At 45.8% G+C, this 25,124-nt stretch overlaps 1 protein-coding gene across 1 annotated transcript in view; it reads right to left on the minus strand.

Moving 5' to 3' along the window:
- Positions 1-21,948: 21,948 nt before the first annotated feature.
- LOC311146800 (activated CDC42 kinase 1-like) overlaps positions 21,949-25,124 on the minus strand; it is a gene marked incomplete at both ends in the record, with an annotated part of 64,113 nt that continues 60,937 nt past the window's right edge. Inside the window, one exon of the mRNA XM_084183391.1 lies at positions 21,949-23,800. Coding sequence (XP_084039517.1) covers positions 23,794-23,800 — 7 coding nt within the window. The remainder of the gene's footprint in view (positions 23,801-25,124) is intronic.

Consider the following 25,124-nt stretch of genomic DNA (forward strand, 5'->3'; position numbering starts at 1 on the left):
AAGTATACACACACACACACACACAGGTAGTTTAGTTTATAGTGTTTGTGTGAGTTTCATATCAATGAAATGTTGTCTGAGGTCAGTATTTTGAAATGCTGCACTCTTAAAATGAATTAAAACTTTTTAATAGTCAAAAGTTCCAGATGTCTGTTTTTTGTGCGCCATTATTTTCCCAAGGGCCCCCAGGGAATGACAACCTTTTTCTCCCTCTGAAGTTTGATTAAATCGATACTTTCAGAAGCAAGGACAAGTCAAAATGAGTTTGCTTCAATCAGTTTACCCATCAATGCCCTTACTAAACCCATATTAAACCCCCCCCCCCCCCTCTCTCTCTCTCTCTCTCTCGCTCTCTCTCTCTCTCTCTCTCTCTCTCTCTCTCTCTCTCTCTCTCTCTCTCTCTCTCTCTCTCTCTCTCTCTCACAGAATTGTTGACATGGGAAAGTAAAATACTTAAACTGTCAAAGTAAACATATAATAATAATAATAATAATAATAATATGCCATTTAGCAGACGCTTTTATCCAAAGCGACTTACAGTCATGCGTGCATACATTTTTGTGTATGGGTGGTCCCGGGGATCGAACCCACTACCTTGGCGTTTCAAGCGCTGTGCTCTACCAGCTGAGCTACAGAGGACCACCATATAACCACAAGGGTCCAATAAGACAGTAATATACTGTTAGTAAAAAAAACAATAATAATGATGATATTAACAGTGGTAATAATATTAACAGCAACTACAACAATAATAATGATGATGTTAATAGTGGTAATAATATTAACAGCAACTACAACAATAATAATGATGATATTAATAGTGGTAATAATATTAACACCAACTACAACAATAATAATGATGATGTTAATAGTGGTAATAATATTAACATCAACTACAACAATAATAATGATGATGTTAATAGTGGTAATAATATTAACAGCAACTACAACAATAATAATGATGATGTTAATAGTGGTAATAATATTAACAGCAACTACAACAATAATAATGATGATGTTAATAGTGGTAATAATATTAACAGCAACTACAACAATAATAATGATGATGTTAATAGTGGTAATAATATTAACAGCAACTACAACAATAATAACAACAATGAGAATAATAAGAATTAAAGTCATACTGGTACTAGTTGACTACTAGTAATGGCACAGCTAGTAATGACTAGTAATTGTATAGCTTGTAATGATTAGTAATGGTATAGCTAGTAATGACTAGCAATGGTATAGCTAGTAATGACTAGTAATGGCATAGCTAGTAATGACTAGTAATGGCACAGCTAGTAATGACTAGTAATGGCACAGCTAGTAATGACTAGTAATGGTATAGCTAGTAATGACTAGTAATGGTATAGCTAGTAATGACTAGTAATGGTATAGCTAGTAATGACTAGCAATGGCACAGCTAGTAATGACTAGCAATGGCACAGCTAGTAATGACTAGTAATGGTATAGCTAGTAATGACTAGTAATGGCATAGCTAGTAATGACTAGTAATGGTATAACTAGTAATGACTAGTAATGGCACAGCTAGTAATGACTAGTAATGGCACAGCTAGTAATGACTAGTAATGGTATAGCTAGTAATGACTAGTAATGGCACAGCTAGTAATGACTAGTAATGGCACAGCTAGTAATGACTAGTAATGGTATAGCTAGTAATGACTATTAATGGCATAGCTAGTAATGACTAGCAATGGCATAGCTAGTAATGATTAGTAATGGCACAGCTAGTAATGACTAGTAATGGTATAGCTAGTAATGACTAGTAATGGCATAGCTAGCAATGATTAGTAATGGTATAGCTAGTAATGACTAGTAATGGCACAGCTAGTAATGACTAGTAATGGTATAGCTAGTAATGACTAGTAATGGCATAGCTAGTAATGACTAGTAATGGCATAGCTAGTAATGACTAATAATGGTATAGCTAGTAAATGACATACAGTGAGGGGAAAAAAGTATTTGATCCCCTGCTGATTTTGTACGTTTGCCCACTGACAAAGAAATTATCAGTCTATAATTTTAATGGTGGGTTTATTTGAACAGTGAGAGACAGAATAACAATAAAAATTGTTATCTGGATTTTTTGTTTTGTTATTCTGTCTCTCACTGTTCAAATAAACCTACCATTAAAATTATAGACTGATCATGTCTTTGTCAGTGGGCAAACGTACAAAATCAGCAAGGGATCAAATACTTTTTTCCCTCACTGTAGCTAGTAATGTCTAGTATTGGTAGTGCTCAGTATGGTGGAGAGAGGAGTGTCTTGATAGTGTATTAATTTTTCTATTGTTTTCTTCAGTTGTCTTTTGCTTTGTGAATATATTTCTGTCCCAACAGGTCCAGGTGCTCGTTGATTGTTTTCAGAGTGGAGATGAAGGTAGGTGACAGGGATGTATTTAGGGAGGCTTCTCTTACTGTTGTGTGCTGGATGATTTGTAGCTCGTGTTTCTGTAGTGTTGATACGGCCATCCAGGCTGGGGAGTAGTACTCGAAGACTTCGGTACACTTTCATCACATTTGTTGGCGTTGCTCCTGTACACCTCCCACACAGGGCTTTCAGGTGGTTGATTAATTGTTTCTCCCACTGTTTCAATGTTTGCAATGTGGGTTGTCCACTTCACGTCATGCTGGAAAGTGACCCCCAGGAATTTACTCATGGAGCCTTTATCTAGTTGTTGGTAGAATGTGGACCGTTTCTTCTGCTTGTGCAAATTGAGCTGGGGAGCTGGTTGACTTCTGTTTTTAAGGCCAGAATAATCAATAATCTGTGGACTAATGGCGCTCTGCTGTACCCTCTCTCTCTTACCCCGGTGGGAATGCCCTCCTCTGCTCAGCACAGGCTGAGCTAATGGAAGACAATGTTCTCTCTCTCTCCGTCCCAGAAGAAAAGAACCAGGGGCCTGACAACAGAGTCGCATCCCAAATGGCACCCTATACCCTTTTTATAGTGCACTAATACCCTTATGGGCTCTGGTGAAAAGTAGCCACTCCATGGGGTATAGGGAGAGTTACATCAGGACAAAGGCAAGGACGCACTGATTGGTTTGTCTGAGCAGAGAGACAGAGGTAGGGGAGGTAGAGAAAACATGAGGGATGGGAAGGAGGTGTAAAGTGAAGGATGAGACAGGAGAGAAAATAACACACACACACACACACACACAACTTCCAGTCAATGCTAACAATGATTTCTCCTTTATTGGGAAGACAGTACAAATGTAAAAGAACTGCAGTCAAATCGTCCATTCCAATGAATCACTGTCTTCCTTATTATCAGGGGAGAGAAAGAATGTAGAGTAGAGATGAAAAGAAAGAGACAGAAAAGAGAGCTTGAACGATGAGAAGATGAAGAAAGACAAGAAAAAGATAGTGAGCCAAAAGCAACCTGATTACAGGGAAGCGAAGACAATGATTGATTTGAATGGACCATTTGACTGCAGTTCTTTGACATTTTTACTGTCTTCCCAATTGATGAGAAATCATTGTTAGCATTGACCGAAGAAACGGTGTGTGTGTGTGTGTGTGTGTGTGTGTGCGCATTTGTGCATGTATGTGTGTCTCACTATCTGTCTGTCAATCTGTCCGTGTGGATTGAGAAAAGCTGTTCCTCTGAGCGCATATTGAAGCCCATCAAATTCCCCCTTCTCCCCTAACTTTACCCCCCCCCATCTCTCTCTCCCTCTTTTTCAGTGAGTTCTTTGGTTCAGCTCCCAGCCTGGGGCCACTCTGATGAATACTCACTGTTGATCTGAGAACCCTAATGGGGCGTAGAAAAAGAGAAGAGGGGAAGTGAGAGAGAGGAAGTGAGAGAGAGGACAGAGGGGGCCAGAGGAAGGAGAGGAGAGAGCAATCGATACCAGCGCTAAATCGGGCATTGCATTGGCACTAAGGGGGTAATGGCTGGAAGACATGCTTCAAATACAACCACCTCATGACCAAGGAATTGACTTTTGACCTTGATGTTTAGTACATTTGAGATTGGATCTGGCAGTTCATTATATTAGTGGTTCTCCACTTATTATACTGTAGGCTGGTGCGGAACTTGCGGAACTTGCCCCCCCCCCCCCCCAATATTAGAGACAGGCCAATTTGACCCCCTCAATATTATACCATGATGAATTTGATGGATTGGAAAGTATTTTCCCACCGTAGCTACTGGCTTTCTGTGGCTATACACTACACAGTACTACTACATTCCTAATCTTATGATTGGACCCCCCCCCCCCCCCCCCTACCGCCAAGTATGCTTTTGGTTTGACCCGGTGCTCAGAGACCTTGGTTTTTGAAGGGTTAAAAAAGTTGTGCAAGGCTTGTAAGGAGAACTGAGCAATAACCCCTCTCTTTCTCTCTCTATCTCTCTCTCTCTCTCTCTCTCTTCTTAACAAACTCTTAATTCTGTGAGCTAACTTGTAACAAATAAAGAAGTAGTCACATTTAACATGATCAATTCATAAGCACGAATAAGAATTATATAGAAAATGATATTTTTCAAATGGAGGAAGTTTCTATTGCGAAGTGACGAGATGTGCATCTAGCGTGTGAGCGGTATATCTCAAAACAAGTGATAATTGGTAATATTGGGCTACATTTTGTTAGTTCAAAGACAACTTTGGTAATATTCTAAACTTTGAAACAACTGGTATCTAGTAGGCTACAGAATTGCAGAAGGGCTGTTTTTCCAAACCTCAGGCAGTAGGCTCAAGCAAGCCTGTTTCTCTCCTCAGTCAGAGGCAGCATGCCCTTCTCCCAGACTCTGACTAGCAGCAACAACCTATCCTCCTTATTCATGTTTAGAAAACAAATTTAACAAATAATTTCATGCGACATTGCACAGCAGCAAATAATTTTTAAGCCTTTCAGACAGTGAATTAAGTGCCTTTGAATGGAGTATGGTAGTAGGTGCCAGGCGCACCGGTTTGAGTGTGTCAAGAACTGCAACGCTGCTGGGTTTTTCACGCTCAACAGTTTCCCTGTGTGTATCAAGAATGGTCCACTACCCAAAGGACATCCAGCCAACTTGACACAACTGTGGGAATCTTTGGAGTCAACATGGGCCAGCATTCCTGTGGAACGCTTTCGACACCTTGTAGAGTCCATGCCCCAATGAACTGAGGCTGTTCGGAGGGCAAAAGGGGGTGCAACTCAATATTAGGGAGGTGTTCCTAATGTTTTGTACACTCAGTGTACATATGGGCAACCCCATGCTTCAGACTATTTATTTATAGCCATTATGCTGCATCAGTTGGGCTACAGGTCATAATGCTTATTGCTAAATATGTTGTTAGGCACATTTTTGGAGGGGGAAATTATATTTTAATAGTGTCACCATAATTGTATTTTAATTAATTTAGGAGTAGAAAAGTCACCATGACTAAGTTCAGTACAAGTAAACGTAACGTTCAATTAAATGGAAACCGTGCTGTTCTGAACAACCTGTTGAAAAATGGGTTGAAGTTGGGTTGTGGGTTCAAAATGCACTGCTACCCTTCAAATAAGTATCTCAGTGCTTCAAACCACACCCCGTCACACCCACCAAACGGAGCAAACATAGGCTACCTCAAAGTCTGCTCAGGAAAGTTGAACATTGTTTTAATATGCAGGCCGTTACGCAACATAGCGTAACGTTCAATCGAAATGAACGCACCTGTGATAGGTGATTTGAAGGAGTCATAGCACAGAGTTACGCTGGATAGCGTCAAACAGTCCAGTGGCTAAACAGGGGCACAGGGATAATATACCCTGGCAATACAAAACACACGTAGCTCAACCGCGCTACTCTCTCCCCACATTAAACAATCACCCACAAGGACAAGGGGGCAGAGGGAACACTTATACACGTACTAATGAGGGGATATGAACCAGGTGTGTGTAATAGACAAGACAAAACCAATGGAATGATGAAGTGAGATGCGGCAGTGGCTAGAAGGCCAGTGACGACGAACGCCGAAGCCTGCCCGAACAAGGAGAGGTGGCAGCTTCGGAGGAAGTCGTGACAGTACCCCCCCACTTGACGCGCAGCTCCAGCAGTGCGCCGACATCGGCCTCTGGGACGGCCAGGAGGACGCGGAGCAGGGCGAGCCGGATGGCGACGGTGGAAATCCCGCAACAGGGAGGGATTGAGGATATCCCTCACTGGGACCCAGCGCCGTTCCTCCGGACCGTACCCCTCCCACTCCACGAGGTACTGAAGGCCCCCCACCCGACGCCTCGAATCCAGGATGGAACAGACAGAGTACACCGGGGCCCCCTCGATGTCCTGAGGAGGCGGAGGGACCTCCCGCACCTCAGACTCCTGGAGCGGACCAGCCACCATCGGACTGGGGAGAGACACATGAAACGAGGGGTTAATACGATCATCTTGGGGGAGTAATAACCTATAGGTAACCTCGTTGATCCTCCTTAGGACTTTGAACGGCTTCCGTCAGGGCAGGTGGAGGGGCAGATTCCGGGTCGAGAGCCAGACCCGATCACCCGGTACGAAGATTGGGGCCTCACTGCGGTGGCGGTCAGCGTTGGCCGCGCGTTGGAGGTGGACATGAGCAGCGTTCCACGTCTCCTCCGCTCACCGAAACCATTCATACACCGCAGGAGCCTCGGTCTGGCTCTGGTGCCACGGTGCCAGAACCGGTTGGTAACCTAAAACACATTGGAATGGCGTTAGGTTAGTGGAGGAGTGACAGAGAGAGTTCTGGGCATATTCGGCCCATGGCAAGAACATCGACCACTCCCCCGGCCGGTTCTGGCAGTAGGACCACAGGAACCTACCCACATCCTGATTTACCCATTCCACCTGCCCATTAGACTCGGGGTGGAACCACGAGGTCAGGCTGACCGAGACCCCCAGACGTTCCATGAACGCCTTCCAGACCTTGGATGTGAACTGGGGATCCTGGTCAGACACTACGTCCTCTGGTACCCCATAGTGCTGGAAGACGTGTGTAAACAGGGCCTCCGCAGTCTGCAGGGCCGTGGGGAGACCGGGCAGAGGAAGGAGGCGGCAGGCCTTGGAAAAGCGGTCCACAACGACCAGGATAGTGGTGTTACCTTGAGAGAGGGGTAGATCAGTGCCTTACTCTGTGCGCAAACCGAGCAGGAGGAGACATACACCCTCATGTCCTTAGCCAAGGTAGGCCACCAGTACTTTCCGGTCAGGCAGCGCACTGTACGACCGATACCTGCGTGACCAGAGGGTGACGTGTGTGCCCAGTAGATCAGACGGTCACGGATAAGAGCAGGCACGTACTGCAGCCCAGCTGGACACTGAGGTGGAGATGGATCTGTGCCTAACGCCTGCTCTATATCCGCGTCCATCGCCCACACTACCGGCGCCCCAATGCAGGAGGCCGGGAGTATGGGGGTGTTGTCTCTGGGCCTCTCCTCTGTGTCATACAGCCGTGACAATGCGTCTGCCTTCACGTTTTTCGTACCCGGGATGTATGATGGTGTGAAATCAAACCGGGTGAAAAATAGGGCCCACCTGCCTGGCGAGGATTCAGCCTCCTCGCTGGCCGGATGTACTCCAGGTTACGGTGGTCCGTCCAGACGAGGAAAGGGTGTTTCGCCCCTTCGAGCCAGTGCCTCCACACGGTCAGGGCTCGGACAACAGCCAACAGCTCCCGATCACCAACGTCGTAGTTCTGCTCCACCGGGCTGAGCTTCTTCGAGAAGAAGGCACAGGGGCGGAGCTTGGGTGGCGTGCCCAAGCGTTGAGATAGGACAACGCCTATCACTACCTCGGACGCATCCACCTCCACTACAAACGGTAGTGATGGATCGGGGTGGGCTAGTACCGGGGCTGAGGTGAACAGACCCCTCAGGTTACTGAAGGCCCTGTCAGCCTCAGCAGACCAGCGGAGCCGGGACGGCCCACCCTTCAACAGGGATGTAATGGGAGCTGCGACCTTGCCAAAGCCCCGGATAAACCTCCGATAGTAGTTGGCAAAGCCAATAAAGCGCTGCACTTCCTTAACCGTGGTTGGAGTCTGCCAATTACGCACGGCTGAAATGCGATCTCCCTCCATCTCCACAGCTGAGGTGGTAATGCAGTATCCGAGGAAGGAGACGGACCGCTGGAAAAACAGACACTTTTCTGGCTTGGCATAAAGGTCATTTTCCAACAGTCGGGCCAGCACTTTGCGAACCAGGGACACATGCTCGGCGTGCGTAGTGGAATAAACCAGAATGTAATCGATGTGGACCACTACACCGCAACCAAGCATGTCCCGAAACACCTCGTTCACAAAGGACTGGAAGACGGATGGAGCATTAATCAAACCATAGGACATCACCAGGTATTCATAATGCCCCGTGTTTGTGCTGAAAGCTGTCTTCCACTCATCCCCCTCTCGGACACGCACCAGGTTGTAGGCACTCCAGAGATCTAATTTGGTGAAGAAGCGCGCCCCATGCATTGACTCGATCACTGCAGGAATGAGGGGGAGAGGATAACTAAATCGTATTGTCTCCTTGTTCAGTGATCGATAATCAATGCAAGGGTGTAGACCACCGTCTTTCTTCTTCACAAAAAATTAACTTGAGGAGGCGGGTGAAGTGGAGGGACGTATAAACCCCTGGTGCAGGGACTCGGTGACGTATGTCTCCATAGCCTCCGTTTCAGCCTGTGACAGGGGATACACATGACTCCTGGGAGGCACAGTGTCTACCCAGAGGTTTATCGCGCAATCCCCTGCCCGATGAGGTGGTAACTTGGTCGCCTGCGTTTTGGAAAACGCGTGCACCAAATCGAGGTATTCGGGGGGAATGCACCAACGGAGACACCGAGACACCTACCCTGACACTCTCGCGACCACCCCGTGAGGACCCTCTGCTGCCATGAGAAGGTGGGGTTGTGGAGTGCTAACCAAGGAATACCTAATACCACAGAGAAAGCAGGAGACTCAATAATAAAAAAAGTGACTTGCTCGCAATGAGTCTCGTGGGTAACCATAGTGACTGGTGCTGTAACTTCCCTAACAATCCCGGACCGTAATGGTCGACTGTCAAGTGCACTGATGGGGAGTGGAATGGATAGGGGAACCAATTAAATGCCTAGACTGTGTGAGAATGCCCTGTCCATAAAGTTCCCAGCTGCGCCTTAATCTACTAGCGCCTTACACTGGGGAACTACAATGTGATCAGGAAAGTGGATGTGTAGGGTACAGTGCACAGCAGAGGGCTCTGAACAAGTATGGGTGTTCGATACCTGGGGTGATGCGAGAGTGCCCTGCCTGCCGCCTCCAGACCCAAAAGAACGCTGACGACATCGTGCGGTGTAATGTCCCTTTGTGCCACCAGAGTGACACTGGCGCTGTCGTCCTCCGCTCTCTCGGATCGCCGCTCCACCCAGCTCCATCAGCTCGTGATCCGAGTCAGGCGGGGTTGGAACGGGCAGACCCCCTCCAGGACGTCCTCTGGCCACCAGCAGGTTGTCCAAGCGCCACCAGTTGTGTGAAGGACAACATGGTGTTCCGGCAGGCTAGCTCCCTTCGGACGTCCTCCCGCAGATGGCACCGGAAGTGGTCGATGAGGGCCCGCTCGTTCCACCCGGACCCAGCTGCTAGAGTCCGGAACTCCAGGGCGAAGTCCTGTGCAGTTCTCGTCCCCTGCCTCGGGTGGACCAGCCGCTCGCCCGCCTCTCGACCCTCGGGCAGGTGATCAAAGACAGCCCGAAAGAGGCGAGCAAACTCCCCGTAGTTGTCCAACGCGGCTCCTCCTTCGTTCCAGACCGCGTTGGCCCACTCCAGGGCTTTCCCCGAGAGGCAGGAGACGAGGGCGGACACCTTCTCCCGCTCCGATGGGGCCGGGCTGATGCTGGAATAATAGAGCTCCAGTTGGAGGAGGAATTCCTGGCAGAGAGCAGCTGTCCCGTTGAACTCCCGTGGTCGGGATATATGGATCCCTCTGGGTGCAGGGGTGTGGGTGGCTGGATCCGGTCGCCCAGCTGGTCTCGACAGATCGAGTTCTCTCCTCTCCAGGCGTTGGACAACCTGGAGAACCCGATCCATCGCTTGTCCCAAGCTGGCTAGCATCGTCGAATGCTCCTGGACCCATGCCACGACTCCAGGCATGCGCTCCTCTCCCGCTGACTCCATAGCGGGTGGGTGATTCTGTGATCGGTGATTTGAAGGAGTCAGGCGCAGGAGGGTAAATCACAGAATACAGAGTTTATTCCGTAGCACAGAGTTACGCTGGATAGCGTCAAACAGTCCAGTGCGCAAAACAGGCGCACTGGAACAAAACAGGCACACAGGGAAAATATACTTTGGCAATACAAAATACACGTAGCTCAACCGAGCCACTCTCTCCTCACATTAAACAATCACCCACAAGGACAAGGGGGCAGAGGGAACACTTATACACATACTAATGAGGGGATATGAACCAGGTGTGAGTAATAGACAAGACAAAACAAATGGAATGATGAAGTGAGATGTGGCAGTGGCTAGAAGGCCGTTGACGACGAACGCCGAAGCCTGCCCGAACAAGGAGAGGCGGCAGCTTCGGAGGAAGTCGTGACAGCACCCCAGAACTGACTTTCTCACAGTCATTCTACAAAAAAATGCCAAGCGTGGTTACATTGTGAACTGTTAGAGTTAGACCAACACTTTAAAGCAATACAGGAATTATTGGTATTTCAGTTGTGGTTGGGATATATTGACCAAATTAGGACAGTTTTCCCTTCAAAATTAAGCAGAAACAACCATTTTACAGCTATGTCTTAACAACAAAAATATCCTGTGGGTGCATGCCCCCAGACCCCCTTAGAAGGTTGTTGACCCCAGAACCCATTGACACTGATCCCCCCCCCCCCCCCCAATATACAACACAAAGGTACGCCCTTGGCTGGAGGTGATTGCCAAGTGTTCTAAGTGTTCCGTTAAGTGTGTTTTCGCAATAGTAACCTTTGACTGTGTGGAGAGCTAGAAAGAGTATGTGTACCAAACCGCCTACCTCCCACCACACCCAGGCCAGACAATTCAACATACGAAGCGCACATTCACATAATGTTACGTTGAAAAGCTTTGCTAAAACCTTTCTCATGTTCACTCTTAGAAAAAAAGGTTTATTTGGCTGTCCCCATAGGAGAACCCTTTTTGGTTCCAAGTAGATCCCTTTTGGGTTCAATTTAGAACACTCTGCGGAAAGGGTCCTACATGGAACCCAAAAGGGTTCTACCAGGAACCAAAAGGGTTCTCCTATGGGGACAGCCCAATAACCATTTTAGGTTCTAGATAGCATATTTTCTTCTAAGAGTGTAGTGTCTGCACTCTGTTAGCAATATCCCCTTGAACCAGCCAATCTCAAACTGCACAAGATTTCAGTGATAGTGTTGACATTCATAGCCGCAGGAAGTAGTTTGGGGGTGGGGGTGCTGTGGCTATGTTGACATTAGTGTGATGTGAGATGGGGGAGCTTCGAAGGCTTGATTGCACTGGGACGGCATATCAACACAAGTAGCTGTCACAATTCCTGCCAAAAATGTATTTATTCCCCTTAATTCCCCAGATAACCATCCTCTCTTCACGTCTGTGTCAAATTCAGTAGTCAAATCGTCATCCCACATGAGCTGTTTTGTGTCAGCATTAGACTACGGCTATACAGAGGCTTGAACACGGATGAACATCAATTGTCCATTTCTGTCACGCAAGGGTTAAACTTAAACTATTTTCGGACGTTCATGCATAACGGACGTTTATACATCTTCATACATAAAAAGGCGGACATTTGCGTGTTTTTTTTCACGGACAACCATCTCCGTTGTCCATCGTCAGTCAACGGCTCACTCCTATGTGGCTACAGCGTAACACCACCAAGTCACGTGCATCGGTTCAGTAGCATTAATGCACGGTCATATGGCGTGCTACCGTAACAGAACACGGACAGAATCTTTGTGTTGTTCCTGTTCTGTCCATTCTGTCGTGTTCTCTGCTGGCCTGATCTGTTCACTTCGTCTCTATGGGTTCGCTGTGTTCTGTTCCGTGGCAAACAGACAAACATCAGGATAGAATGGAACAGATAGCCGTGAATAATAGGACAATAGCTCTTTGATGCTCTGCCTCTGTTGTAAAGGGGTCATTGCTCTGGGAGCCGAGGACTTGCATCGCTTGTTTGTTTTCAGCCTTCGGGGATTTCCACAAGGTACGCAATCTCCATTGACCTTTCAACTACAATATTGGCCACAAATCACTAATAGAGGAAAAGGACTCAGTCTCAGTCATAAATGGAAATCAATGCTATGAAAAACATCTATAATAGTAATTGCACCTGTGTGTGTGTGTCACAATTTCCAGCCAATTAATGTTTAAATGAAAACATCCATGCCACAACATCAAATGTCAATCGTCATGCAGGAATCCAATCGCATACATGAGAGGAGCGAGGTAGAAGAACCATGCTTGCCAATAACACGCACAAGGTATTATCCATATCGCGCAAAGCCATTTCTGTCTTATTATCCATAGAAAATAAGGATATAGCTCATATCAAATAGCAGGTGATGGGATTGATGCAGAAAGGATAGGTGGAGGGAGTCCATGCTACTGGACTGGCTGAAAGGTTTATAATGGTTTATTAGCTATTCATAAACATGTAATTAAGGCTTAATAAAGCGTGAATAAAGGAGTCATCAATGCTTGTGATTTAGGCCTGTAAGGTTCCATGATGGTTCGGCAGTCAGTAAGGTTCCATAATGGTTCGGCAGTCAGTAAGGCTCCATGATGGTTCGGCAGTCAGTAAGGTTCCATGATGGTTCGGCAGTCAGTAAGGCTCCATGATGGTTCGGCAGTCAGTAAGGTTCCATGATGGTTCTGCAGTCAGTAAGGTTCCATGATGGTTCGGCAGTCAGTAAGGTTCCATGATGGTTCGGCAGTCAGTAAGGCTCCATGATGGTTCGGCAGTCAGTAAGGTTCCATGATGGTTCTGCAGTCAGTAAGGTTCCATGATGGTTCGGCAGTCAGTAAGGTTCCATGATGGTTCGGCAGTCAGTAAGAATTTTCACCTTTTGAAACCTAAGATGAGAATTTTTATGTAAAGACCTGTAAATGTACACAAGGTAACAACAAGTCAATGATGGATTACAGAAACACATACGATACAGTGGGGGAAAAAAGTATTTAGTCAGCCACCAATTGTGCAAGTTCTCCCACTTAAAAAGATGAGAGAGGCCTGTAATGTTAATCATAGGTACACGTCAACTATGACAGACAAAATGAGGAGAAAAAATCCAGACAATCACATTGTAGGATTTTTTATGAATTTATTTGCAAATTATGGTGGAAAATAAGTATTTGGTCAATAACAAAAGTTTTTCAATACTTTGTTATATACCCTTTGTTGGCAATGACACAGGTCAAACGTTTTCTGTAAGTCTTCACAAGGTTTTCACACACTGTTGCTGGTATTTTGGCCCATTCCTCCATGCAGATCTCCTCTAGAGCAGTGATGTTTTGGGGCTGTCGCTGGGCAACACGGACTTTCAACTCCCTCCAAAGATTTTCTATGGGGTTGAGATCTGGAGACTAGCTAGGCCACTCCAGGACCTTGAAATGCTTCTTACGAAGCCACTCCTTCATTGCCCGGGCGGTGTGTTTGGGATCATTGTCATGCTGAAAGACCCAGCCACGTTTCATCTTCAATGCCCTTGCTGATGGAAGGAGGTTTTCACTCAAAATATCACGATACATGGCCCCATTCATTCTTTCCTTTACACGGATCAGTCGTCCTGGTCCCTTTGCAGAAAAACAGCCCCAAAGCATGATGTTTCCACCCCCATGCTTCACAGTAGGTATGGTGTTCTTTGGATGCAACTCAGCATTCTTTGTCCTCCAAACACGACGAGTTGAGTTTTTACCAAAAAGTTCTATTTTGGTTTCATCTGACCATATGGCATTCTCCCAATCCTCTTCTGGATCATCCAATGCACTCTAGCAAACTTCAGACGGGCCTGGACATGTACTGGCTTAAGCAGGGGGACACGTCTGGCACTGCAGGATTTGAGTCCCTGGCGGCGTAGTGTGTTACTGATGGTAGGCTTTGTTACTTTGGTCCCAGCTCTCTGCAGGTCATTCACTAGGTCCCCCTGTGTGCTTCTGGGATTTGTGATCATTTTGACCCCACGGGGTGAGATCTTGCGTGGAGCCCCAGATCGAGGGAGATTATCAGTAGTCTTGTATGTCTTCCATTTCCTAATAATTGCTCCCACAGTTGATTTCTTCAAACCAAGCTGCTTACCTATTGCAGATTCAGTCTTCCCAGCCTGGTGCAGGTCTACAATTTTGTTTTTGGTGTCCTTTGACAGCTCTTTGGTCTTGGCCATAGTGGAGTTTGGAGTGTGACTGTTTGAGGTTGTGGACAGGTGTCTTTTATACTGATAACAAGTTCAAACAGGTGTCATTAATACAGGTAACGAGTGGAGGACAGAGGAGCCTCTTAAAGAAGAAGTTACAGGTCTGTGAGAGCCAGAAATCTTGCTTGTTTGTAGGTGACCAAATACTTATTTTCCACCATAATTTGCAAATAAATTCATAAAAAATCCTACAATGTGATTTTCTGGAGAAAAAAATGCTCATTTTGTCTGTCATAGTTGACGTGTACCTATGATGAAAATTACAGGCCTCTCTCATCTTTTTAAGTGGGAGAACATGCACAATTGGTGGCTGACTAAATACTTTTTTCCCCCACTGTATACTCTCTTTTTCATGTGATTAATTTAGACTTTCCCTCGCATAGGTTCATTGTCAATTACCTTGCATGCAGGACCCTATGCGTCAGTGGTGGTCGTTGGGCTGCCCGGCTATGTGCCTGATCAATAAACCAGCAGTGGTGACTTCGGCTTGACACCACATAACCCTACCAATCTCTCTCCTCATAGCTGGGTTGATTGTTCCTCTGGTGCAAGTTGGAGCGCTTCTTTATGCTCCTATTGATTGGCTCCCCAGCTACTCCAATCCACTCAACGGCTGCTCCGCTGTCTCTTGGTCAGCGCGTGGAGAGGGTTCTAAGAGGACTCCCAGCCAGTCTGAGGAGACCCCAGTCAGCCAGACACAGTATTTCACCACAGTAACAGTCAACCCTATTATTGATTTAGGAACTGCACACTCTGTGAGTGAGTGAGTGAGTGAGTGAGTGAGTGAGTGAGTGAGTGAGTGAGTGAGTGAGTGAGTGAGTGAGTGAGTGAGTGAGTGAGTGAGTGAGTGAGAGAGAGAGAGAGAGAGAGATCTACCTGGCCCACCACTCCACCCTGGACTTGAACAGCCTTTTATGACCAGGTCCACCTATACAAGGCAGCAGTACCCACCTTCGCCCGGACCCTAAAGGATATCGCCCTCAACCGCAGACCCAACACCTCACACAGGATCAACAGACACCCCACCCAGACCTACACATAGAGGACCTACATCCAGACCACCGCTCCACACCCCCACCCCAACCAATGAACACCCCCCCCCCCAAGTCAACCATGCCCACACCCCATTTAGGCCCCCTCAGATCAGACCTATGCCCCTCCTACCCACCCCATGTCCCCCACTCCCGCAAAGAGGGCCTCAACATGAAAGTCACACATACGCCAAACAGGCCCAACCCCCACTCTTACACTAGCCCAAGCCAATGGCATGTACCAGATGCTCAGCAGGCTCTGCTCACAATTACTGGCCTGAGGCCAAACCACACGACCAACAACATTAGACACTTTATGGAACACAAAGCTATTTCAAAGCACTATTTCATCCTGGAATATCCAAGGACTGAGGTCATCTGCCTTTGGCCTAAAGAGCAGGAACCTGGACTTCACCAAAGAAATCGGAAATACAGACATTCTCATCCTACAAGAAACAGGGTATAGAGGAGATGGACCCATTGGTTGCCCTCTAGGTTACAGAGAGCTGGTAGTCCCATCCACTAAACTACCAGGTGTGAAACAGGGAAGGGACTCAGGGGGTATGTAATTTGGTTTAGAGCAGACCTAACTCACTCTATTAAATTAATCAAAACAGGAACATTTTACAATTGGCTAGAAATTCAAAAGGAAATTATCTCAACAGAGAAAAATGTCCTCCTGTGTGCTACCTATATCTCCCCACTAGAATCCCCATACTTTAATAACGACAGCTTCTCCATCCTGGAGGGGGAAATCAATCATTTCCAGACCCAGGGACATGTACTAGTCTGTGGTGACCTAAATGCCAGAACTGGACAAAGAACCTGACACCCTCAACACTCAGGGGGACAAACACCTATTTGGAGGTGACAGCATTCCCTACCCCATATGCCCCCCTAGGCACAACTACGACAACATAACCAACAAAAACGGGTCACAACTCCTGCAGCTCTGTCGCACGCTGGGTATGTACATAGTCAATTGTAGGCTTAGAGGGGACTCCTATGGTAGGTACACCTATAGCTCATCTCTTGGCAGTAGTACTGTAGACTAGTTTATCACTGACCTCAACCCAGAGCGTTCACAGTCAGCCCACTGACACCCCTATCAGAACACAGCAAAATCACAGTCTACTTGAACAGAGCAATACTCAATCATGAGGCATCAAAGCCAAAGGAACCAAATAATATTAAAGAAATGCTATAGATGGAAGGAAAGTAGTGTCGAAACCTACCAAAAAACAATTAGGCAACAACAAATTCAATCCCTTTTAGACAACTTCCTGGGCAAAACGTTCCACTGTAATAGTGAAGGTGTAAACTTGGCAGTAGAAAACCTAAACAGTATATTTGACCTCTCAGCTTCCCTTCCAAATAAAAAAATCTCTAACAGAAAACCGAAGAAAAGTAACAACAATGACAAATGGTTTGATGAAGAATGCAAAAACCTAAGAAAGAAATTGAGAAACCTATCCAACCAAAAACAGAGACCCAGAAAACCTGAGCCTACATCTTCACTATGGTGAATCACTAAAACAATACAGAAATACACTACGGAAAAAGAAGGAACAGCATGTCAGAAATCAGCTCAATTTAATTGAAGAATCCATAGACTCTAACCCCCAGTACAGAACTACTACTAGACCAGCCCCCAGTACAGTACTACCACTAGACCAGCCCCCAGTACAGCACTACCACTAGACCAGCCCCCAGTACAGCACTACCACTAGACCAGCCCCCAGTACAGTACTACTACTAGACCAGCCCCCAGTACAGCACTACCACTAGACCAGCCCCCAGTACAGTACTACCACTAGACCAGCCCCCAGTACAGCACTACCACTAGACCAGCCCCCAGTACAGCACTACCACTAGACCAGCCCCCAGTACAGTACTACAACTAGACCAGCCCCCAGTACAGCACTACCACTAGACCAGCCCCCAGTACAGTACTACCACTAGACCAGCCCCCAGTACAGTACTACCACTAGACCAGCCCCCAGTACAGTACTACCACTAGACCAGCCCCCAGTACAGCACTACCACTAGACCAGCCCCCAGTACAGCACTACCACTAGACCAGCCCCCCAGTACAGTACTACCACTAGACCAGCCCCCAGTACACCGAGAGGAAAGAAGAGAATGGTAAGATTTGAGAGAGCTTTCTTTTGTTACCATTACGACTTTAGCCAAGTTTAACTTGAGTCATGCAGGGCATTAACATACCATAAAATAGCATCAGTTATGCCTAATTCCCCTCTACACACACACACACACCACACACACACACACACACACACACACACACACACACACACACACACACTTCCCCAAATGTCAGAAGTTTCTCACTCATCTCTACACTTTCTCTACTTTATCTTCCTCCTTTTCTATTTGTGAAAAACAAAATAATTGATCCGGGGAATGTTCTGAATCCGATGCTTCCTTTATACCATAAGGAACAAGAAGACAGATATTATTTTTATTTGTCTGGGAACGGCAACAATATTGTGCACACACATCACAAAGACGAATGGAGGACCCCACATTAATAAACAAAAGTTCAGCAGCCCGTGTGTGTGTGTGTGTGTGTGTGTGTGGGGGGGTACAAATAAAGTACCTGAGCAAGGGAAAGAATATGTTCAGGCACTCTATCTTGGAAATGCCTCTTTATAACAAGTGACTCCATAGCTGCATGGAACATGTGAACTTTCATGTGCCTTAATAACAAACTTGTATGCCATCTGTAAATACGAATACAATTGCAAAATTACAAGTCTAGTTGGAACCTTCCCGCTAGCCATGATTGACTAGGGTGGCTGGAGTCTTTGACAATTTTTAGGGCCTTCCTCTTTCACCACATGGTATAGAGGTCCTGGATGGCAGGAAGCTTGGCCCCAGTGATGTACTGGGCCGTATGCACTACCCTTTGTAGTGCCTTGCGGTCGGTGCCCCAAATGGTGCAGCTGTATAACTTTTTGAGGATCCGAGGACCCATGCCGAATCTTTTCAGTCTCCTTAGGGGGGAATAGGTTTTGTCGTGCCCTCTTCACGACTGTCTTGGTGTGCTTGGACCATGTTAGTTTGTTGGTGATGTGGACACCAAGGAACTTGAAGCTCTCAACCTGCTCCATTACAGCCCCGTCGATGAGAATGGGGGCGTGCTCGGTCCTCTTTTTTTCCTGTAGTCCACAATCATCTTCTTTGTCTTGATCACGTTGAGGGAGAGGTTGTTGTCCTGGCACCACACGGCCAGGTCTCTGACCTCCTCCCTATAGGCTGTCTCATCGTTGTCGGTGATCAGGCCTACCACTGTTGTGTCATCGGCAAACTTAATGATGGTGTTGGAGTCATGCCTGGCCATTCAGGGCAGCGTTCAGAGTTGCCGGGCTCTTTATTGCTAAATAAAGTGAGTAATTGGCAATTAGCTGCCCATTCTTCTAAGTGTTATGTAAGAATTGGCACTTTCCTCGCTGCACGTTAAATGCCACCCAATCAACGCTCATCAAGAAGTCCCAAGAAAAAGAGTCAGACGTAACATGAGCAAGGTGAAAAAGTTAATTTTTTAATAAAAAATACATTTATACATTTGAGATCGGCAGCATTAACTTGCATTTGTACTGTTGCACAATTCCGAACACCCAGGGAGAAGGGGAAAAATCCACTATACAACCATGGGGAAATAAAACACATTATGGGAAAGTACATTGGTACAGGTTAGAGGTCTCCCAATAACCGAGACCAGATCTGGGACCCGAACGGGTCCGGTTCCAGAATTCTAAAAAATTTCACGGGTCTGGGTCAGATCTGATATGATTGTCACGGGTCTCGGGTATGTGTAATTTTAACTGACTTGTCCGGGAGGGACTGTACAGATCCGAACGCGACTGCTGCAGTAGAGAGAGAGAGAGAAATTGTATAATTTATGCTACTGCTCTTGCTTTTCACGACAGTGGAGTGTTGCTTATTGTTGGCCAATCATAAGTCATCAAATCAGCAATAGCCTCGCTCCGTGTGTGGCAGAAGTTAGGAGATATCTAAATCAATGGAAGATGGAATTAAAATGATGGAATTAAAAGATAAAGGAGAAGGATAGGCTACAATGACCAAGAGACAACAGGTAGGCTGCTACTTCATATTCTGAATGGAGTAGTTGTTTGTAATTGTAGGATGAGAACGCGCATCAGTTAGCCAGCTTCACTAGCTTCTCTTCCCGGTTTGATGCCGTCAAGACAGGTACTACGTAATCCTATTGGATGATAACCTAGCTACGGAAGCTATTAGTCTACTATAGCGCGAGTTGGCTTGGTTGGTTGCTGTCTCTCGTCTCTCCCTCCCTGCTCCCCTTGTCACCTAGCGGTTAAGAGCGTTGGGGCAGTAAAGGAAAGGTTGCTGGTTTGAATCCTTGAGCTGTCAAGGTGAAAAAATTCTGCCGTTCTGCCCTTGAGCAAGACAGTTAACCCCCCAACAACACCCAATCCCCGGGTGCCGATGACATGGATCTCGGTAAAGCAGCCCCCCGCACCTCTCTGATTCAGAGGGGTTGGGTTAAAATGGGGAAGACACATGTTGGTTGAATGCTGTTGTGCAACTGACTAGGTTTCTTTCCCCGCTCTCCATGTCACTCACAGTACGGCCCCTCCTCACCTGCTCGAGCGGCACCTTTCTCCCTCTAAAATAATAAATAACTCATGCATATCGGGTCCGGGTGGGAAATCCCCAGGTCCATTTCGGAACAGGTCCAACTGTTTGGACCCATGAAGACCTCTAGTACAGGTACATCGGATTGAACGAACAACAAACCAACACAAATGTAATACAACGACCAACTTAAGAACAACATGAACATAAGGTTGCATCAGTCCTTCTACAACTACAGCATGGGGACTGGGTCGCCTTATCGTGACATCATCAGACTGTGCCACAAAACACTTGGAACTACAATGTGGATTTTTCTGTACATCACGGAGTTCACAGCAATGGAAGCATTCTCTTTTTGTCACGGCTGGATGACCTTGACTGTTGGAAGAGGTTACATGTGCCTTATTATTGCGTACAGGAAAAGCTCAACTATGGCTGTGTTCCAAACCATAAACATGGAGACTTTACCTCTGCCCTTTGAGGACTGGCCTGGGTGAATCTTAAGGAGGAGATATGTATGACTGATAGTTCCACTACATTAAACCCTGCAATAGGCTATGTGAAGTTTTTGGCAAATTGGTTTCACCTATCCAGAACTTTGTTATCTGCGATGGTAAACGACCGAGAGGCAAGGAGACAACGTTTTGAGTTTGGAACATGGCCAAAGTGTCTACGGGACGGTTCACAGACAGACACGGTGTTCTAATCAACACCGATCACAACTACTTGGCATAACATTCTCTCTGGAGTTTCACACACAGAGACACAAACAACTAAAACACAGTCACACGGTTGTGGGTTCGATTCCCACGGGGGGCCAGTATAAAAATAAAAAAATGTATTCACTAACTGTAAGTCGCTCTGGATAAGAGCGTCTGCTAAATGACTAAAATGTTAAATGTAAAAGTCCAAATTGGTACAGTGCAAATACTGGATAATAATCAGTCTGCAAGCCCACTATAAGGTAGGAGTGGTCTTCTAGAAGTCTGATAGTTTTACCGTGTTAGTCTGTGCTTGAATTTAAACTCATTTGAAGTCAGTTTAGGCCTTCTCATGTAAGATTGATTTTCAGATTGAAATCAACTATCAAAAAGTTATTGGGTTTATTGTGGTCTGATGTAGCTCAGTTGGTAGAGCATGGCGCTTGCAACGCCAGCATAGTGGGTTCCATTGCTGGGACCACCCATACGTACAGAATGTATGCATGCATGACCGCAATTTGTTTTGGATAAAAGCCTCTGCTAAATGGCATATATTATTTAGTGAACAAAAATATAAACGCAACAATTTCGTGCATTCAAATCGGCATTGATAAAATGCAATTGTGTTCGTTGTCCGTAACTCATGCCTGCCCATACCATAACCCCACCACCACCATGGGGCACTCTGTTCACAACGTTGACATCAGCAAACCGCTCACCCACACGACACCATACACGTGGTCTGCGGTTGTGAGGCCGGTTGGACGTACTGTCAAATTCTGTAAAACGATGTTGGTAGAGAAATACGCTTTTTTTCTGTGATCTTTTATTTCAGCTCATGAAACATGGGACCAACACTTTACATGTTGTGTTTATATTTTTCTTCAGTGTATGTTATATTAATGTTCAGTTCGCCAAAAAACGTAATTTGAATCATAACACACGGAAAACCAGCAGACTGCGTGCATCAGGATAAGACTGTATAAAACAGAAACTATCACATATTACTATACAGTTTGCTCTAGGTTATACACTTCATTGTCTGAGACTAATGTCCAGTGAATGAATGAGTGAGTAAACTAGAGCCAGTGGTATCAAGTCTTCCCCGTCAAAATTGTGCATTACCTATGGGTGCTGTCCGAGGGTTTTAGCACCTAATAGTTGAGGGAAAGATTCGGGGTATCATCATGAACTTGGTGATGTTCTTAATTAATACTAGAATTATCAACGTGCTTTAAACGTATGGTAAAATAGGAAGCCAGTGGGCGATTTTTTTTTACAGTTGTCTTGTGTGGGCAAGTGCTTAGAGTAGATGATGGTGTGAGAGCATAATGAATGGTCAGGTGTCATAAAGTACACCAAAAGTCCTAATGGACATTTGGAGTGGATCAGATTGATAGCACTTAGAGCCATAAGTGAACTTGATTCAGGGGAGCACAACATACATGGCTTGAATAACTGACCAAAAGAAAAATATAAAAAAATATCAAGAATTGAACGTTTTCAATATGTTCCCCTTTTCAAACCACCGGGTTCAAAACCAAAATATATTAAAAAACAAAAAATACCAACTTCCAGTACATATTCGCTGCAAATATATAAACTGAACTTTTCATGTATGTAATACACTGAATGTGTGCATTATAAAAATCTCTGTTAATTCCTCTCCTTAATATAAATGAAGTAGAAATCTCCGTTAATTCCTCTCCTTAATATAAATCAAGTAGAAAACTCTGTAGAATAGAACATAAAAAAAGGAGTCGACTTAAACGTGGACCAGCTGCATTTTGTTTCTTTCTCCTTTGTGTTCGTTCTCTCCATCCAGGTGGGCTTTTCTGAACTTTGTCCTCTGCTAAAACGCAGTAGAGCACCTTAGGGAGGCTGGGAGGGCGGGCGGCGCAGCAGAAAGACGCTGACCTCCCTAAAACAAGCCCCTATCCAAACCGAGGAGCCTGACACAGCTCACATACCGTAGGGGAGAGCTTGGCTGATGAGATGGCTACTCTTCTTCTATGGGACTACAGTTTCTGCTGGTTTTCAAAGGGACGCCACTCTCCCCTGATTCATATGTCAGTAATAACACACAGAGGTCAGCCTCGTTGGTCAAAGGTGTATTGTGGCAGTGATATAACTAAATCGGGGAGACCAGCAACGAAAAAGAGGATGTTTTTCCTTCAGTGTTGAGCTATAGGGTAGGGACCAGCAGACATCATGGTCCCTTCAAGAGTATGGTTCCACTACCTGCATTCTAAGTCGACTTCCATTCCTATTCGGTGGTAGAGCGGGCTAGCCTCCAGGTCCTCAGTGTGGGCTTGCCTCCAGGTCCTCAGTATGGGCTAGCCTCCTGGTCCTCAGTGTAGGCTAGCCTCCAGGTCCTCAGTGTAGGCTAGCCTCCAGGTCCTCAGTGTAGGCTAGCCTCCAGGTCCTCAGTGTAGGCTTGCCTCCAGGTCCTCAGTGTAGGCTAGCCTCCAGGTCCTCAGTGTAGGCTAGCCTCCAGGTCCTCAGTGTAGGCTTGCCTCCAGGTCCTCAGTGTAGGCTAGCCTCCAGGTCCTCAGTGTAGGCTAGTCTCCAGGTCCTCAGTGTAGGCTAGCCTCCAGGTCCTCAGTGTAGGCTAGCCTCCAGGTCCTCAGTGTACGCTAGTCTCCAGGTCCTCAGTGTAGGCTAGTCTCCAGGTCCTCAGTGTAGGCTAGTCTCCAGGTCCTCAGTGTAGGCTAGCCTCCAGGTCCTCAGTGTAGGCTAGTCTCCAGGTCCTCAGTGTAGGCTATCCTCCAGGTCCTCAGTGTAGGCTAGTCTCCAGGTCCTCAGTGTAGGCTATCCTCCAGGTCCTCAGTGTAGGCTTGCCTCCAGGTCCTCAGTGTAGGCAAGACTGCAGCCATGGCCCATCACACAGTCAAATGTACCCCAAGTCCACACTCAAATCCCGGTCTTCTTATTGGATGCGTCTGGCAAGTCGTGAAATAGGGATGGGAGCAGACTCCGTCCCCTCAAAGACAGATGACGAATAAAACAAGTTCCGAGCGGACTCTGTTGCTGTTGCTCCTAGCGACATCGGTCACCGCCTGCAATGGGATGAGAGGTTTATTTTCATGTTCCATTATTTCAAAACAAATCAAAGTACATTCACAATTCTATCTATTTTACTTGGTGCTAGATTAACATAAATTGATACAGTTTAAATTGTGGATAAACACAAGTATATCAGGTTATTGGGCTGGACCAAGCAGCAGCACATCGAACTGATTCTTGTGACTTGTTCATTAGGCACCAAACGGAAGAGTTCAGACTGAAACAGGGACTACCTGTTTCCTTTTTATTTTCCTATTCAAAACGTTTAGTTACAGTATGCCCTACTGAACATGGCCCATGTGTTTGGCTGTTTGTCTGGAGCAAAAGCCAGCATCAGCAACAGCAGGGTTAGATTGCCGTAAATTCTCCTGAGGTCTACTCTTAAAGGGATAGTTCAGGATTTTGGCACTACATTTACATTTAAGTAATTTAGCAGACGCTCTTATCCAGAGCGACTTACAAATTGGTGCATTCAACTTAGGATAGCCAGTGGGACAACCACCCAATAAAATAATAAAAAATAATAAAATGTATTTTTTATTTTATTTTTGCACTACAGTGCCTTCAGAAAGTATTCATACCCCTTGACTTATTCCACATTGTGTTGTGTTACAGCCTGAATTCAAAATGGATTAAATGGCGATTTCTTTTCTCACCCATCTACACACAATACCCCATATTGCAAAAATTTAAACAACATGTTTTTAGAAATGTATTGATAATGAAATACAGAAGTATCTAATTTACATAAGTAATCACACCCCTGAGTCAATACTTTGTAGAAGCACCTTTGGCGGCGATTACAGCTGTGAGTCTTTCTTGGGTAAGTATCTAAAAGCTTTGCAGTCCTGGATTATACGTGGTCCTCTGTAGCTCAGCTGGTAGAGCACGGCGCTTGTAACGCCAAGGTAGTGGGTTCGATCCCCGGGACCACCCATACACAAAAAAAAAATATTTATGCACGCATGACTGTAAGTCGCTTTGGATAAAAGCGTCTGCTAAATGGCATATTATTATTATTATACAATATTTGCCCATTATTCTTAAAAAAATTCTTAAAGCTCTGTCAAGTTTATTCTTGATCATTGCTAGACAGCCATTTTCAAGTCTTGCCATATATTTTCAAGCAGATATAAGTCAAAACTGTAACTAGGCCACTCTGGAACATTCAATGTCGTCTTGGTAAGCAACTCCAGTGTAGATTTGTCCTTGTGTTTTAGGTTATTGTCCTGCTGAAAGGTGAATCTGTCTACCAGTGTCTGTTGGAAAGCAGACTGAACCAGGTTTTCCTCTAGGATTTTGCTATAACGTTTATTT

This window comes from Coregonus lavaretus, assembly GCF_964263955.1.
Source record: "Coregonus lavaretus genome assembly, chromosome: 19".
Lineage (NCBI taxonomy): Eukaryota > Metazoa > Chordata > Actinopteri > Salmoniformes > Salmonidae > Coregonus > Coregonus lavaretus.